Source organism: Trachemys scripta, chromosome 23 (assembly GCF_013100865.1).
Source record: "Trachemys scripta elegans isolate TJP31775 chromosome 23, CAS_Tse_1.0, whole genome shotgun sequence".
Taxonomy (NCBI): Eukaryota; Metazoa; Chordata; order Testudines; family Emydidae; genus Trachemys; species Trachemys scripta.
In genome coordinates this window covers 9304922-9322136 of record NC_048320.1, presented here as the reverse complement: position 1 = coordinate 9322136, position 17215 = coordinate 9304922, and the positions used below count along the sequence as shown (strand labels likewise).

General features: G+C 60.6%; 1 protein-coding gene across 1 annotated transcript in view; it reads right to left on the bottom strand.

The window, feature by feature from the left end:
- Nucleotides 1-614: 614 nt before the first annotated feature.
- The window catches only part of LOC117869429 (neurabin-2-like), an 81125-nt gene continuing 64524 nt past the window's right edge, over nt 615-17215 (bottom strand). The window contains exons 13-20 of the mRNA XM_034756269.1: nt 8536-8693; nt 6645-6966; nt 6026-6104; nt 4300-4374; nt 3527-3686; nt 2951-3070; nt 1938-2093; nt 615-1511 (exon numbers count right to left, since the gene is read on the bottom strand). Coding sequence (XP_034612160.1) covers nt 1347-1511; nt 1938-2093; nt 2951-3070; nt 3527-3686; nt 4300-4374; nt 6026-6104; nt 6645-6966; nt 8536-8693 — 1235 coding nt within the window. The 3' untranslated portion in view covers nt 615-1346. The remainder of the gene's footprint in view (nt 1512-1937; nt 2094-2950; nt 3071-3526; nt 3687-4299; nt 4375-6025; nt 6105-6644; nt 6967-8535; nt 8694-17215) is intronic.

Genomic DNA, 17215 nt, shown 5'->3' with positions numbered 1-17215 from the left:
CTTCAGGAAACTTGACAAGGGTCAGGCTGCTGGTGGCCTGAGCCCAACGCCTGGCCTGCTGCCCACGGCTGGCTCACACCCCCCGGTCTCTGGGCACCTCTTGTCTTACCCTTCGCCAGGCAGAGCGTTGGGGCCGGCTTCTGGTAGCTCAAGCACCACAGGTTAGGGGTTGACACGCCACAGCTGCCCTCTACCAGGAGCTCTGCTACCTTAGGTGCAGGGGCTGGGAGGTGCTGCACCTTAACAAAGAAGTCCTTTCTCCGCAAGGTAGGGTAGGCATTGGAGTTAATAGAGGCTAGGATGGAAATAACAGTAATTCAACGCCTCTGAGTAAAAATCCCTTCTCAACCCCCCGGGCTTTATAAGCCTGGCTCCCGCTAGTTCTCCGCCACTCCCGCTCCAAGTGGACCCCAGCGTTCCCACGAGCACAGCCAGGGAGCAGCACCCCCTAGAGGTGGTGGATGCTGCTGCCCCAAGAATCCAGCCTCACCCCCTTCCTCCCCGCACTCTTCGGCCACCCTAGAGAAGGGCCTACTTTGCTTCCCAGGGCAGGTAACCACCTCGCCCCATTCCCGGCCCCCAGCCTGCGGAACGCAGGGGTGGGTGCGTGGCGCAGGGAGGACCCCGGGGGGGCTGGTTGCAATCGGTTTTATTTCCTTCGTGGTTTCTCCCTGGGTCGGTGTCTGTGCTCTCGGAATAAATTGGCCGGGCCCTGCTAGTCCGGGCTGTGTCGATCCTGGCCCCTGCAGGGTGTCCGGGGACCCCAAGCGCAACCCGGGATCGCTTGTGGGTGGGGGAGGGGTAACGCCATGCACTATCTTCGTCCTGCGGGCCCATCGGGGCCGAGCCGTCATTTTCAGGAGGGAGTGGGGAGCAGCAGTGGTGCCCATGGGCTAAGGGAAACGGGGGGCCGGTGAGGTAGGACAGCCGATCAGCATGGAGCAGGAAGGCGCCTCGGTGACTGGAACCGATCGGGAGCAGACGGAGGTCAGCAGGGAAGCCGGGAGGGGGAAGCCGCGCCAGCTGCAGCCCACGGGCGGGTGCCAACCGCTAGCCAGCTGTGGGGCCGGGTCCAGCAATGTCAGGAGCCCCGTGCGTGGCGGAGTGGATGGGCAGCGTGGGGGAGGGGTTTGCTTGTCTACTGGGGCCAGCAGGGATCCAGGAGGCGGCTGGAAGGTCCGGGCTCCGTGGCGGTGCCGCCCCAAGCCAAAGACTGGCACCTGGGCTGATCCCCTGTGGGGTCCGGTGTCTCTCCCGGTCTGTACGCCCAATTCCCCCTCGCCTGGGCGGGGGCGGTCTCTTTCTGTCCCTCCCTGCGCCGGGAGCCGTGTGCCAACTCGCCCTCCCTAACTCTTCCGCTGTGCCTCCTGCTCTTTCTTCTTCTGCTTCTGCTTCTCCCTCTGCTTCTCCACCTTCTCCTGGGCTTTCCGCTCCTTCTCCACCGCCACGCTCAGGTCCTTCAGCTTCCGTTTCAGCAGGGCCCGGTCGGTGGAGCTGCTGACGCCGAGGGCCTGGAGGAGGCAACGGGGCGTGGTGTGCGTCGGGGGGTGCCTCAGGGTTACAACCTCGGCCCTTCCCACCCCCACCCGCCTGGAGCAGCACCCGGCTGGGGAGAGATGAGCTCCAGGGGAGGGGGCTGGGGGCTCCTGAATGGGACGCTAACGAAGGGGGAATTGGATTAACTCGTGGAGTAGCCCAGTGGGATGGCCCATCTAGATCAGTAGCCATTGGACCATCAGGGCCCCCCAGGCCAGCATCCTCCCTCCTGCCCCAGTACATCAAAGGGATTGGTCCCTCTTGCTGGGGGAAGGCAATGCCGTCCCAAACCCCCCTGGGGGAGGGATGTCTGCAGGGCGCAAGGTCCGACCCCGGAGCCCCGCTCGCAGCTGCCGCAGGACCCAGGAGCCATGGGGCAGGCCCCCCACCTCCATCTCTACCTTCAGCTTGGCTCCATCCAGCTGCAGCAGCTGCTGCCCGTCCACCTCGCGGGCTGCGAACTCGCCCACGTACTGCTCCAGGTTCAGGCTCTCCAGCCACTGGCCCACTTGCTGGCTGCTCCAGCTGGTGGCGGCGCTGAGGGGCTCGTCCAGGAACTGCAGGGGGCAGAAAGAGGGGGGGTGAGCACCAGTGGGGGTTCCCCCCCCCCCGCAGTCAGGGCACCCCAGCAGGGATCCTTCAGAAGTTCCTCCCAGCCCGGCTCTGCAGGCCACAGGTGAATCCGGGCCAACTTTCTAATCCCTGAAAACGGAACACCTCTCTCCCACCCCTTCCCTGTGAAGCCCCACCCCCTGCCCCGCCCCTTCCTCTGAGGCCCCGCCTGTTTCCCCCCCACACCCATCGCTCGCTGTCCGCCCCTGCCCCTGTCGCTCACTCCCACATCTCCCGGGACTCACCTGTGGCCTGCAGAGCTGGGCTGGGAGGAACTGACGCAGACCGTGCCTAATCAGGGCACAGCCGGGCATGGCAGGGGGGTCCCCAGAGTGAGGGGCTGGGGAAATTGGGGCACGGTGGGGCACGGGGGTCCCCTGGAGCGAGGAGCTGGGCTGGGGAAATCGAGGCACAGCTGGGGTAAGGGGCAGACAGGTTAAACACACACACCCCAGATGGCGCCAGTCCCTCCAAGTTCTCTCCGTCAGGCTGGGGGCAGGGGAGAGCAGCCGCTGCTAGCCGAGCCCCCCCCCAGGCTCCAGCTGCTCTTCCCGCCCCTCGGGGGCCGGTTCCCGCAGGTAACTGCACTTTTAATGTCGCTGCCAGTTTCCCTTTCAACACCCGGCAGCCCTGAGACACCCCCGCCCCAGGCCTGGCAAAGGATCTGCAACTCCCTGGGGCCCATGGACGGCATCACCCCAGCCCTGGGGCCCGGGAGTGGAGCGGCGAAAGCCCCCTTGCCGTCGGATTTGGCCGACCGGCTCCCCGAGGCTGCCCCCCGCCGCCGCCCCGGCGGGCTCACCTCGTCGGAGGACTGGGACAGCGTGTGGTAGGGGTAGGAGCATTTCGTCTCGCTGGCACCGCTGCTCAGCGTCTTGGGGCTGCTGCTGGGTGGGGTGGAGTCGTCGCTCAGGGTGGAGTCCTGCCCGCAGGGAAAGGCCAAGACATGAGCAGGGTGCAAAAAACTGCCAAAAACCCGACACCCCGCCCACGAAGGCAACTCCACCCCCCAAGAGCCACTGACAGTCTCTAGGGAGAAAAGATGGAGAACATCCTTGTCTCACTCACACTGCAGCCGGGGGAACCCGGCAGCATCTTTAGCTGGTGCCAGAAACTTTGACCCTTGGCTAGCCCAGGGTCTGGTGAGAATAATGCAAATCTTTACACCCATGTGAAAAAAACAGCGGATTCAATGATTATTCTGGCCACTGGCAAAGCCATAAAAAAAACGGCCAAAATGATCAAGTACCAGCCAGGTAGTAACCCAAGATGTGAACGAGGGGCCTGCCCTGCAAAGGGTCATGACAGGACTATGGCCCCGCCCCCCGGGACAGCGCCGCCCCCGGCCCTACAGGGTGAGGTGGGGATGGGTACTGACCTGGGAGGCAGATTTCTTGGGGCTTAAGCCCTCCCTCTTGGGTGAGCGGGTCGGGGAGACGGTGCTGCCGGACGAGGCCGAGCCCTTCCCACTGTCCATGAACCAGGAGAAGGGCATGAACGGGGACACGGACGAGCGGCTGGAGCCCTCCGCCAGCTCCCTGGGGAAAGAGCCGGCAGGCGGGTTAGCACCCTCACTCCCCTCGCTCCCAGGGGGCCAGCAGGGGGGCCGGGCTCCCCGGAGCATCTGAGCTGCCAGATGTGACCAGACTCCACCCAACTGAGCCCAGCTGAGCCCAGCCCGGGTCTGGATCTATCCAGAGCACCCAGACCATCCCCCAAGTCCTCTATCTATCGCCCCTCTTTGCCAGTTTCTCATCTCTCTGCCTCTTGAGCGTATCGAGCTCTCTCTGTTCCTCTCCTTGCGGCTCCGTGCACCCCAGCTCCATCACTGAAAGTGAACACATTCTCCCAGCCACACCTCCCTGTCTCTCCCTCTCTGGGTCTCAGCTGCTCCGGGGCCCTTGACACGTCACCCGGGTCTTTGGAGACCAGGCTGAGCTCCTTGCTTGTCAGGGCAGAGGGGTGGGCGCGTTCCTCGGGAGATGGGGATGGCCGAGTGCCCCCTGGCGATAGAAAAGCCAAGCGGGTGAACGGGACCCACTGAGGAAGGCAGGGCAGGAGGGGGTGGGTGTGATTGTGGGGTTCAGGGAGATGTTGTTGGCTGTGGCTTGTGAGAAGCTCAGGATTCGGGGGAGGCTGGCAGCTCCCCACCTGCTCCCCATGGACAACCGGTTGCTCCCCTTCTCTTTCCTGCTTTTGCTGGAAGAGGCTCGTCTCAGGGTCACCCTGCGGCAGAGAGAGAGGAGGCTCGTTAGTGGCGTGCTGGGGGGGGTGGGGGCACCTGTGGGCTGGGGAGAGATGGGCACCGGGCACACAGGGGTGCAGATCAGAGGAGGGTGAGGACAGGGCAGCAGGAGGAAAAGAAAAATTTAGACAGCAGAGAATCTATCCATCCAAACCCCATACACACCCCTCTATCCATTCACCCATCCATCCCCATACCCACCCCTCTATCCATCTGTCTGTGTGTCCCCCACACCTCTATCCATCCATCCAAACCCCATACCCACCCCTCTATCCATTCACNCTGTCTGTGTCCCCCCCACCTCTATCCATCCATCCAAACCCCATACCCACCCCTCTATCTATCTATCTATCCATCCCCATACACACCCCTCTATCTATCCGTCTGTCTGTCCCCATACATACATTTCATCTATCCATCCATCCCCCCGCACACCTCTATCTAGCCAGCCAGCCAGCCAGGCATCTGTCTGTCTGTCCCTCCCCATAGATGCCCCTCTATCCATCCACTCCCACCCCCGACCTCCCTTGATCCCTAGGAGATGTGGCTCCATGTCTAGTTGGCAGCCGGTTTCAAGCGGAGTGCCCCAAGGGTCGGTCCTGGGGTGGTTTTGTTCAATATCTTCATTAATGATCTGGAGGACAGCATGGACTGCACCCTCAGCAAGTTTGCAGATGACACTAAACTGGGAGGAGTGGTAGATACACTGGAGGGTAGGGATAGGATACAGAGGGACCTAGACAAATTAGAGGATTGGGCCAAAAGAAATCTGATGAGGTTCAACAAGGACAAGTGCAGAGTCCTGAACTTAGGATGAAAGAATCCCATTCACTGTTACAGACTAGGGACCAAGTGGCTAGGCAGCAGTTCTGCAGAAAAGGACCTAGGGATTACAGTGGACAAGAAGCTGGATATGAGTCAGCAGTGTGCCCTTGTTGCCAAGAAGACTAACGGCATTTTGGGCTGTATAAGTAGGAGCATTGCCAGCAGATCAAGGGACGTGATCATTCCCCTCTATTCGGCACTGGTGAGGCCTCATCTGGAGGACGGTGTCCAGTTTTGGCCCTGCACTACAAGAAGAATGTGGAAAAATTGGAAAGAGTTCAGCGGAGGGCAACAAAAATGATTAGGGGCCTGGAGCACATGACTTATGAGGGAACTGGGATTGTTTAGTCTGCAGAAGAGAAGAGCAAGGGGGGATTTGATAGCTGCTTTCAACTACCTGAAGGGGGGTTCCAAAGAGGATGGATCTAGACTGTTCTCAGTGATACCAGATGACAGAACAAGGAGTAATGGTCTCAAGTTGCAGTGGGGGAGGTCTAGGTTGGATATTAGGAAACACTATTTCACTAGGGGGTGGTGAAGCACTGGAATGGGTTACCTGGGGAGGTGATGGAATCTCCTTCCTTAGAGGTTTTTAAGGTCAGGCTTGACAAAGCCCTAGCTGGGATGATTTAGATGGGAATTGGTCCTGCTTTGAGCAGGGGGTTGGACTAGATACCTCCTGAGGTCCCTTCCAACCCTGAGATTCTATGATTCTAAGACACAGAGCATAGGCAGCCGGGGAACCAATGGTAACGTGGGTCCTACCCAGACAGCAGGGGCTTCCCCTCCAGAGTTCGTGGGACTCACCCCAAATCCAGGAACTTCCTCCGGGTCTTCTTGTCAAGCCCGATGGTGGGGCTGGCGGGCTCTGACGGGCTTGTGTCATCTGGGGCAGAGAGAGATCAAAGGCGTTGGGAGAATGTCCCCTGGGCTGGTGGGGATAGGCCTCGGGGATCCCTCGGAAGTTGGCAGTGGCCCCCCAGCAGAGTCCTGCCAAGGGAGCTCCCAGGCCAGTTTAAGGGAAAGCCTGGGAGATCTGGGCCGTCGGGAGTTCTCCAGCTCAGCGCGAAGGTGTTTTCCCTTCCCAAGCACAGGCAATCCCAGCTCTGTAAAAATGGGCTCCCCGACCCCCAGCCCTGCCGGGGGCACTGGACGGGCCCAAACCTCACTGCTGCCTGGCAAAACCACCAGGTACCAACTGGGACTCGGACATTGCAGCCCATGACCCAATCCAGAGGGGCCTCGCTGTTAGCTAGGGCACTGCCCAGCCCTGCTGCAGAGAAAGGGGCAGGAGCGCTGGCTGTGGGGAGAGCTGCCAGCTACTCCGGCCCCAGTTTCTCCCAGCAGGGGGTGCTGTAGGGAGCAGGGCAGGTAATGCTGTGGAAGGGTTTCCTGTGTAAAGGTGGCTCCCCCATGCAGCCATTACCTTCGCTGTGCCGCTCGGCCCGGCGGTCCCTCCGGGTGTAGATGGGCGAGCTGTCCGAGCTGTGGCAGGACTTGGGGGGCGAGCTGGTGGGGAGGCATCCCAAGGTCTCTTGGGAGGAAGCGTTGGTCAGGGGCCGGTAGCGGATCAGCGGGGACGAAGGCTGCTCGTCCTCCTCCAGTGTCCTCCTGACCACGGAGGCGTCGAAGGAGAACTCGGTGGCGCGGAGGAAGGGGGAGGAGCCGGAGAGGGGAGAGGAGACCTGCAGGGTGGCGTGCAGCGGGGATCTCAGACGGTGCCGCGGGCTGCCATATTTATCGGTCACCTGGGGGTGGGAGGCAGGGGGGTCAGCAACAGGAAAGACCCTGGGAACTGCTGCATTGATAGGGGGGACAATGGGGTGATGGGGGGACAATGGTGAAGCCCCCTATTTATCCGCAGTGTTGGGGCAGGGCGAGCTGCTCCCACCCGCCATTGGTGAGCTCCAACCCGGACCCGCAGGGACCCTCGCTATGGGCCGATCAGGGAGCCGCGCCTTCCATAGTGGTTGCCAGGTGTCCGGTCGAAACAGGGAACCGGGCAGCGAGCTGACCGGAGGCTGAAAGTCCAGTTGGCTGCAGTAACCGGCCCCCGCCAGTGGGGGGGTGGGAAGAGTAGCCTCTGCTCAGCTGATGATGCTGGAGGGGGAGCAGTGGCTGGCTTCCAGACCGGGCTGCAAGAGGTAGGTGCCGCCGTCCGGGGGTGGGGGCAGGGGGAGGATCCTGGCCACCCCCCTTCTGCTCCACCATGCCCCAATTGCCCGGCCCCAGGCTATGGGGACTGACCCCCGATCTGCCCTGATTGGGCAGGCTCCGTGTCAGTTCCCCCCAGCCTGGCTCTGCACCCAGCAGGTGAGTCCTGGGGTGGGGGTGGGGGTGGAGAGCGAGTGGGGGGGGGCAGGGAAGAGGTGGAGCCGGGGGGTGGGACAAGGGTATTCGGTTTTCAGCCATTAGAAAGTTGGCAACACTAGGTAGCCCCCAGGTGCACAGGGCTTGCCACCATAGAACAGGCCACTGGGCAGCTAGTCTGGTATCTCCCCTCCTGCTTCACTGGACCATTGCTGGTATCCCCCCTCCTGCCCCACTGCATCAGACCATTGCTGGTATCCCCTCCTCCTGCCCCATTGCATCAGACCATGGCTGGTATCCCCTCCTCCTGCCCCATTGCATCAGACCATGGCTGGTATCCCCTCCTCCTGCCCCATTGCATCAGACCATAGCTGGTATCCCCTCCTCCTGCCCCATTGCATCAGACCATTGCTGGTATCCCCTCCTCCTGCCCCACTGCATCAGACCATGGCTGGTATCCCCTCCTCCCGCCCCGTTACATCAGACCATGGCTGGTATCCCCTCCTCCTTCCCCATTGCATCAGACCATGGCTGGTATCCCTCCACCTGCCACACTGGATCAGACCATTGGTCCAGCTCCCCTAGTATCCCCTCTCACCCCCCATTGGATCAGGCCACTGGTTGATCAAACCCAGTCACCTGCCTGCAACCGCAGCCAGGCGCGGAAACCCTGCAGGAGGCAGTTCTGGAACAACCCGCCCTTAAGGACTGTTCCCTCCTGACCCCCATCTGCTAGAGCACTGGCCATTGGCTACTGCGCGAGAGCCTGACCCGCTGGGAGCAGGCGGCAGGAGAACCCACCGGGAGGGCCAATGCAGCACCCGGTGGGATAGAGGATTTGACGGACCCAGGGTCTGATCCAGCGTGGCAGATCCTGGGAGCTCCTATGGCCCAAGAGAGGAGAGGGGGCAGCCATTCTCAGTGCAGGCCTTGGGGACGGTCTCCTTTGACCCGGAGCTCCAGTCACCCCGGACCACCTCGCGTGGAACGACGCAGCCCGGGCTCACCTTCCCCTCCAGGCTCTCATCCCCTTCCGCCGAGCTGACGCTGTCTCTCAAGCGGGACCGGGACGGGCGGTGCCGCCTGCCCTTGGCCGACAGCTGGGCTCGGGCCTTCTGCAAACTGCTGTCCAGCCTCTGGGTCTCTGGAATCACATCATTAAAATCTGGGAGTGAAAGAGAGAAAGGGGGGCGGAGAAGTGGGAGAGCGAGAGAGAGCAGACGGACGGACGGATGGGGCGGTGGGGGGCGCACAGAGGGACAGGGAGCACAGGGGGTTGGGAGAGAGCGAACGGGACAGAGCAGGGGGAGAGGAGAGGAAAAGAGAAAGAATGAATGGAAGACAAAGGAAAGGGGGGGGGCAGTGTCCCAGCCAGGGACAAAGAGGAGGGAGAGGGTGGAACAGGGGGAGAAAGAGAGAGAGTTCAGAGAAGAGATGCACAGCGATGGCCATTTCAGCCCCCCCCCCGCCCCCCCCCAAATCATCTCTCCCTCCCCCCCCCCACTGCAGCTGGGATCTGCTTGGGCCAAGCTGCCGTAGACACATGGGGCTGGGGTCCCCCCCGAGCTCAGGGGCATCGGGGCCTGAGCACGCTGGAGAATCCAGCTGCCCGCCGAGCTCTTCTGAGACAATTGCACCCCCCGTAGGGAAGCAGCCCGCCCCATCGCACAGGGCTACCTTGCCAGAGTTTGCAGAGTGGCTGATCCCCGGGGCGGGGAAATCACTGCCCATCCACCTCCCATCTCGCTGCTGCTGCCTGGGGCCAGCTGAGCTCACTGCCGACGGACGCCCCCAATGACTGGCCTTTCGTTGCCAGCAAATGCCTCCCTCCATCACCTCCATTAAAGCCCACAGCCCCCGCGCCTCCCAGGCCACAGGGCGGCTCGGATTTCCTTGCAAAAGGGTGACCTGGCATCTTGGTGCCTCTGGGGACCATGTGGGGGCACCGGGCACTGCGGGCTGCACCCAGGCAGGGGGCAAAGAGCAGAGCTGGGTGAAGGCTGCGACGGGCGATCTGACTCAGCTGCGACGGGCCCCTCTCATATTTGCTTTCTACAAGGGCAACTGCTGGTGCCCGGGGCCGACAAAAGGGGGGGAAGCTGGTACAAATTACCGGGGCCCCCCGGTCCGGAAGGGGGCCCCGGGCTGGCTCCACCCCCCCCAGCCCTTGCTGGGGAGCCCTGAAAAAACATTTTTCACCGGGGCCCGAACCCGCTCTCAGCGGCCCTGCTGGTGCCCGGCCATGCCGGGCTGGGTTCCTCATGGCCCCGCACGCCCGCCACTTGCGCTGCTGCCCTCCCAGCGAGCCAGACCGTCTCCCGCCTGCGGCCCTGGCTCATCGGAGGAAGGCGGATCGTGTGAGCGACCCAATCGCTGGGCTGATTCGGGCGAGGAATCTGCGAATCGTTTGGGGGTAACGGACACGCTTGCGGGCTTTGCAGTCTGCTCACAGACAGCTGCCGGCACAGAGAGACGGAAGTGACTCGCCCAAAATCACAAACGGGGGCGTGGGCAGAAGGGGGGGGGGTACAACCCGGGCGTCCTGCCTCCCAGTGGCCCCTGTTCTAACCACTAGACCACACTCCCNCTGTTCTAACCACTAGACCACACTCCCCTGCCAGAGCTGTGTATGGAACCCAGGAGTCCGAAGCAGAAGCACCAGCATTTCAGCGTTCAGATCAGCTTCAGCTGCATCACGACCGAGCTGTGTCTCTTCAAAGCCCCTGCAGAGGGCACCCAGGGCTGACTCAGGTGAGGTCCTCAAGCCAGTTTGCCTCCTTGTGTTAGAGCCCATCCAGGAAACGCCTCCCCAGGGCAGCAGGTGACGCGGGGGAACAGAATCGTGCTGAAATCAGGGCGAGAGCTGGTGGAGTAGCCACCAGCCTTCATGCCCGCAGCGCACGCACGGCCTCCTCGTCCTGCCTTGATTTCCCCCCGTTTTTTCCCTCCCTCTCTCACGGGGACACCAGCCCGAGGTCTCCCACTGGCGCTTGTAGAGTCTTAGGCATGTGCATTTGCACACTCTGGCGTGTGCACATTTCCACGCCCAAGCTCCCAGGCGGATGCACTCACCCGCACACGTGAGTACATTCACTCACGCACGCTCACTGTTCCACACCGAGGACCCGCAGCCACAGCCACTCTGCCTACCCCAGGAGACTCAGCGGGCACATCTCCAGGAGTTAAACGGCTCAGTGCCCCAGGGGACCTGGAATGAGTTTTAAATCCAACCGAAGCTGCGTTTAGCCAGGGCAGCGGGGCTGCCAACCCTGCCCCGTGACTGCCCTGATCCTCCCGGGCAGAAACACCAGCAAACCCCGTCAGTTCAAAGGGAAGACGACGTCCAGCCGTGGAAACGACAAGCTAATTTGAAGGAATTTTCCCCCTGCGAGCTGAGAGCTGGGGCTTGGGTGAGGGGGGCACACGCTGGTTTATGGGCAGAAATGATGGATTTAGTAAATCTCCCAGTGGTCGGAGCTGCCTGGAAATCCTGATCTTTATGGAGGGTGCCTGCCCCGTTATTGTTAACACAGAGGGCCCTCTCCAGCGCTGCCCGGCAGCCCCTTTGTGCCCACGAGGCACGTCGGGGAGGCACCGGGGGGGACTGCAGGAAGGAACCGCATCTGGGGGCAGAGCCGGCTCTGTAGCAGGGGGCGGGCTGGGGGTAGAGTGGAGACCGGGCAGAGGCGGGAGGGGTCGTGGTCAAGGCGGCGCTTGCTCCAGTCATTCTGCACCCTGCCAAGCCCCCCCTCGGGGGCCAGTTCGCTTCTGGGAAGAGCAAACTGCCTCACATCTGTCCTGGCACCCGCCTGCCCAGGGGGGCATGTGGTGCCCAAGCTGGATCTCCTGGGGTTTGTATCAGTAAGAGAAACCGGTGGGTCAGTCATTAGAGAGAGACCTCTATAGCCAGGGTGATATTTTAGGGCTGGGGGAGTTGATGACCCAGCCTGTGCACCCTGTTGCCTTCTCAGGAAGCAGAGGTAACAGGCCAGTGCCCACGAGATCCCGCCCTCCTTAGAGGTTTTCTGATCTCCCAGACCCAGCGCTGGGCAAGAATCTACCCCAGCTCCAGCAAAGAAAGGCTTCACCGTTCAGAGGCGATTTGGGCCATAGGATTCAGGTGTGGGGGGCTGGGAGTCCAGGCTGCTGGGTTGAATTCCCAGCTCTGCCTCCGCCCGATTCTGGGCAAGTTGCTTACATTTATCTGTGCCTCAGTTTCTCCATCTGTGAAATGGGGCTAATACTGTCTCCCATAGGGGTTAGCTAATGCTTGTAAAGCACTGAGTGTGTCCGGGGCCCCGCCCATCCCCATAGCCTGGCCAGTGCAGGATCTTTTAGGGGCAGGGCCTGGAGAAACTGATCCTCACAAAGCAGGGAAGGGAAGGGGGGACCTTTTGGCTGAAATGTTGGCCAGTGAAGAGTTTCTGCCACGTGGGGCCAGTGGCCAGGCTGGCACGTGGCACCTCAGCGAGGGACAGATAGCCCCGTGTCCCCGGCAGCTCCTAGTGTGACACCAATGGCCAGATTTTCACTGAGAGCATTTGGGTGCGTGGGACAGCGTTGTACTTACTGCCAGTGCTGGGGGGACACCGGGGGTAGTACTGCACTGCCAGCACCAGGGGGCGCTTGGCCCAGTACCGCACTGCCAGTGCTGGGGGTCACTCCAGGTGGCACTGCACTGTCAGTGCAGAGGGGAGGAGGGTCACTGCCAGTGCTGGGGTGGGGGTGTCATTCTAGATGCCACTGCTTTGCCAGCGGGGGGAGGGGCACTGCCAGTGCTGGGGGGCACTACAGATAGCACTGACAGAATTAGGGGACATCTGGGTCAGCACTGCACTGGGGGTCGCTCTGGAGCCCACAGACCCTGCGGGACACTGCAGACAGTGCTGCACGGCTGGTGGCTTTTACCCACCCCGCATCACACGCGCAGGTCACCTATCCATTTGCCCTGAGGTATGTTTGCACACTCACACCTACACACACTGGCACACTCATTCACCTGTGTGCCAACAGGAGGTGGCTGTGTAGATTACCCCGTCCCCCTGGTGTACCCCACTTCCTCTGACAGCCACATCAGTCGGGCCTCATCTAGGGGGACCTGCCAGAGACTAGCCCCCCCCCTCCCAACCCTGCACCATGGGAGCTCACCCCATAAGCCCAGAGCCCTTGGGTGCTCGGCCTGTCACCCTGAAGCGTCAGTGATTAACCGGCTCCAGTTCCCCCACCCGGAGAGCAGCTGAGTCAATAGACGATTCCTCAGTTGGGGGTGGGGAGGCAAATGGAGCAGAGATGCGGGGGAGGGGGTCACCACAGCAGACAGAACCAGGATCTCCTGAAACGTCACCCCAGTTCAGATACAGGCTCCTCGCTGTAACCGGGGTCAAGTCTCCCCATGCCTCAGTTTCCCTTATCCTAGGGCTGGTTTAATACTCCAAAAGGGCTGGGACCCTGGGGTGTTAATTACTACAGGGGTGTTTTGTCCTCAAAAAGGGTTAACACACACACACACACACACCACTAAAAAACATATACCGCTACACACACACCCTACAGCTACAAACACCCCTACACACACGCTCACACAGTTCCATACACACACACACACACCCACACACACACACCCCCTCAGGTGACTCCAGGGGGAGCGGGAGGGACGGAGCCGCGGCTCATGAGAACGGGGAGCGAGCGGGAGGGGGACGGACGGGAGAAAAGACAACGCAGACGGGCACAGCGGAGCCTTGCCCAGAACAGGCCCAAACTGGGCGCCGGATGTGTGGTACGGGTCAGCCGGGCCAATCTCCCTGGCACAGACAAGGCCGAAGAGACGCTGGCATCGTTTGTGCCAGTCATGGAGCCGTGTCGCGCCCTGGATACAAGACAGACAAGATGGGTGAGGTAACATCTGTTACTGAACCTTCTGGCGGCCCGGCCCTCACCCATGGCCCACGGCAGAGCCCCAGAGAGGGGGAAGATGATGGGGGCAGGTGTACAGGAGAGACAAATAGACCTGAGCCGAGCGTTTCCCCAGATCTGAGGGCTTGTTACAGTCTCGGGACACTGATTTGGGCCGTTCGCTAGGGAGACGGAGACAGATCCGAAGAAGTGAGGTTTTTACTCACGAAAGCTTATGCCCAAATAAATCTGTTAGTCTTTAAGGTGCCACCAGACTCCTTGTTGTTTTTGTAGATACAGACTAACACGGCTACCCCCTGATACTTGACAGATTTCTTTGTAAGTTGCTTTGCTGTGAGCACCAGGCATTCCCTCTGCAGGCCTGGGAGCGAGGCAGCAAACAACACCTAGACTAGCCTCTTTGCACACCAGACAGAAGGGGGCGGGGGATCCCCATTCCCACAGCAGTGCTGGGCCCCGGCCTCCCCCTCGTCCCCTTGGCTGGAGCGGATCAGACCAGCGTCGGCCCATCACGGCCAGCATCCCGCCTCCCGCAGCTGCCAACAGTGGATGCTTCAAAGAGGGCACGCCTGCCCCCGAAGCTGTATGCAGTCAGGAGCGTATGGCCTGGCTCCTAGAGGCCCTAGAAGGGACAAGTTGAAGATCAGTGGCCTTGTGGTTAGTGGTGACCCCCGGCCGGGGTAGCCGCTCGCTGGAGAGAATCACAGGGCCTGTCTGCGTCCAGCAACCTCTGCACAGATCCCCCCTTCACAGGGCGCACACAACCAAGCGCTGCCTCTTCCCTGTCACGAGGCCCAAGAGCATCTAGATGCACTTTCCACACTTCACATTAGCAGCAAACAACATTTCCCCGAATCCAGGGAGGCTGCCGGCCGTGCCCAGCCCCCACCGCGCTAATGCTCGCGAGCTTTAAAGGCCGGAGATGGAAAATACCTAGCAGGCAGCGGGCTGAGTGCCAGGGACGGCTGAGCCAGCAAGCCGGCTTGGGGCGACCGTCGTGCGTGCCCCTCGGACATTTCCACTTGCACGCAGAGCTCCCCAGACCCTGTGTCGGTTCCCAGCCACCTGCTCTCGAGGCAGAAGGCTGGGGTGCGTTTCCCAGCCGTCCTGGATTTCCCAGGAAATGTGAAATGGACCACGACTGTTGTGAAAACCAGAACATCTCATGGGGGGGGGGGGGGGAGAAAATCGCCATTCTGCCCCTTTCAAATCCCCTGGGCCAGAAGGGACTATTAGGATCCTCTAGTCTGACCTCCTGTATTGCACGGGCCAGAGAACTGCCCCAAAATACCTCCTCACCCAAGGGAGAGTGACTGTGACCAGTCCCAGGGTCAGGGGGAGTGCTCCCCTTCTTATAGATTCATAGATTCATAGATTATAGGACTGGAAGGGACCTCGAGAGGTCATCGAGTCCAGTCCCCTGCCCGCATGGCAGGACCAAATACTGTCTAGACCATCCCTGATAGACATTTATCTAACCTACTCTTAAATATCTCCAGAGACGGAGATTCCACAACCTCCCTAGGCAATTTGTTCCAGTGTTTAACCACCCTGACAGTTAGGGCCTAATGTCCAACCTAGACCTCCCTTGCTGCAGTTTAAACCCATTGCTTCTTCGGCAGGGGAGATTGGATTTTGACACTTTATTAGAAGGAAGTTTTCTAAAGAGCCTACGGCCTGATTTTCAAGAGCTCCACTCCCATTTAGGCACCTAAAGAAGGGGCCTTGCCTAAAAAAGCATGAGGGGCAGTATGACCTAGTAGGTAGGGCATGGCACACATGATTTGATTCCTGGCTCTGCCACTGATCTGTTAGGTGACCTTGGGCAAGTCACTCCAATTTTGTGCCTGTCCCAGCCTTCGGCTGTCTTATCTATTTAGATTGCCAGCTCTTTGGGGGTGGAGAGGGCTCTTAGGAGGTGTTTGTACCGCCCCGAGTCCAGTGGGGCCGGGGCTTGGCTGACACCTTGAAACTCCCCCCTGTCCAATTTCAACTCCCTGCACCAAAGCCTGGGGGCACTAAAGAGGCTCAAAGAAACAGACCCGAGAATGATCGTGAACCTGGGCAAAACAAGGTGTTTGCCCCTCACCTCGTTCTCAGAAATGGCGGAATGGTTTTTGCTGAAACCCCCAACTCCCTCCCCCCCACACACACACCCCTTCTCCAAATTCAATTTGAGGCAGGGGAAATTTTCAGGCCAAACGGTTCATGTCTGGCAAAGTTCTAAGCACCTGAAAACAGGGTCTTCTAATGGAACATTTCAGACAACCTGAATTTTAGGCAGAGCCGGTAGTGCTGCCGCCAATAGCCACCCAACTCGCCGAGCCTCTACAGAGGCTTGGGGACAGTGCTCACCACACATCACAATATACAACACACACCCCTATGCTGCAAAGCCAGTCCTACAACAGCCTCCAACTCCCATGATCTATGGGTCCTCTGTTAGGCTCCCATTTCCCCATCATGTCAGTTACTGCAGTCCCATATTTACTTCCAGGAACTAAGGCAATCTTCTGCATGCTCCTGGCTCATACTCTCCAGCACTCACCAGCTGACTGTCCAACTCCTCCTCCCCAGAGCTAGACGCTTCCAGCGGTAAAGCCTCTGGGTAAAGAGGAAAAGCGGAACGAGAAACAGGCAACTCCTGACGCCTTCGTGCACCTATTGTGTGTACCTGAGCAGGCGGGCACGTGCGTGTGGCCATTTGGGACAGGTGTGTGGTGTGTGTCTGTGCCACCACATCTGCGCACCAATATTGGCACAAGTGCATGTGCGTTGCACGGGCGCACGTATATTTGTGGGCTCTCGGGCCTACATGTATGCAAGGAATCTCCGTCGTTGGAGGTTTTTAAGAACGGGTTCGAGCCAGCGGTTCTCAAACTGTGGGCTGGGACCCCAAAGTGGGTTGCGAGCCCATTTTAATAGGGCCGCCAGGGTTGGCTTAGACTTGCTGGGGCTCGGGGTCCAAGCCAGAGGCCAAGGGATTCAGCCCAGGTTACCGGCCCGCGGGCTGCGGCCGAGGCCCTTAGCTTTGGTTTTGACCCCTTCCCCACCCGGGGTGGTGGGACTCAGACGGGCTCAGTCTTCAGTCCCCCCCTCCTGGGGTCATGTAGTAATTTTTCTTGTCAGAAGGGGGCGCAGTGCCATGAAGTTTGAGAACCCCTGGGTTAGACAAACACCTTCAGAAAGGTCTAGTTATGACTTTGTCCTGCCGGGGACTGGACTAGATGACCATCTTCTTTAAGCAGTCGCCGCATCCCTGCCCACGCGGTACCCCCTCCTTTTCTCCCCCCCCCCCCCCCCCCCCCCCCCCGGGGACACCGCCCCCCCCCCCCCCCCCCCCCCCGGCGGTAATGCGGCTGTAACTCACCGCGCTGTCAGTCTCCAGCCTTCCCCAGGTTGTCTTTGCTACGCGCTGCTCATCCCAGCTGGTTCGTTATAAACAGGGCACGCCAGGCGGGTGCCAAGCCAAGCGGGGGGAAATCAGAGCTGTGCCTCGGGGGCACTCGCCCCTTCGCTTGCCAGCCGCTTCCTCTGCCCTGCTGCGCGGTTGTTGTTTTTTTTTGGGGGGGGGGGGGGAAATGACTTTTCTCCAGCCGCAGACAGGAGCCAACATCAGCTGTCTGCAGATGGCACGTGGTCTTTCAACTCCAGCCGCCTGGGAGTCGAGACAGTGGCCTTTGCAGTATGGCACGGCTCAGGCTCCTGTGAACCACAGGCACCATACGTGCACACGCGTGTGAGTGTGGACACACGCATGCACCTGCCTGGGTG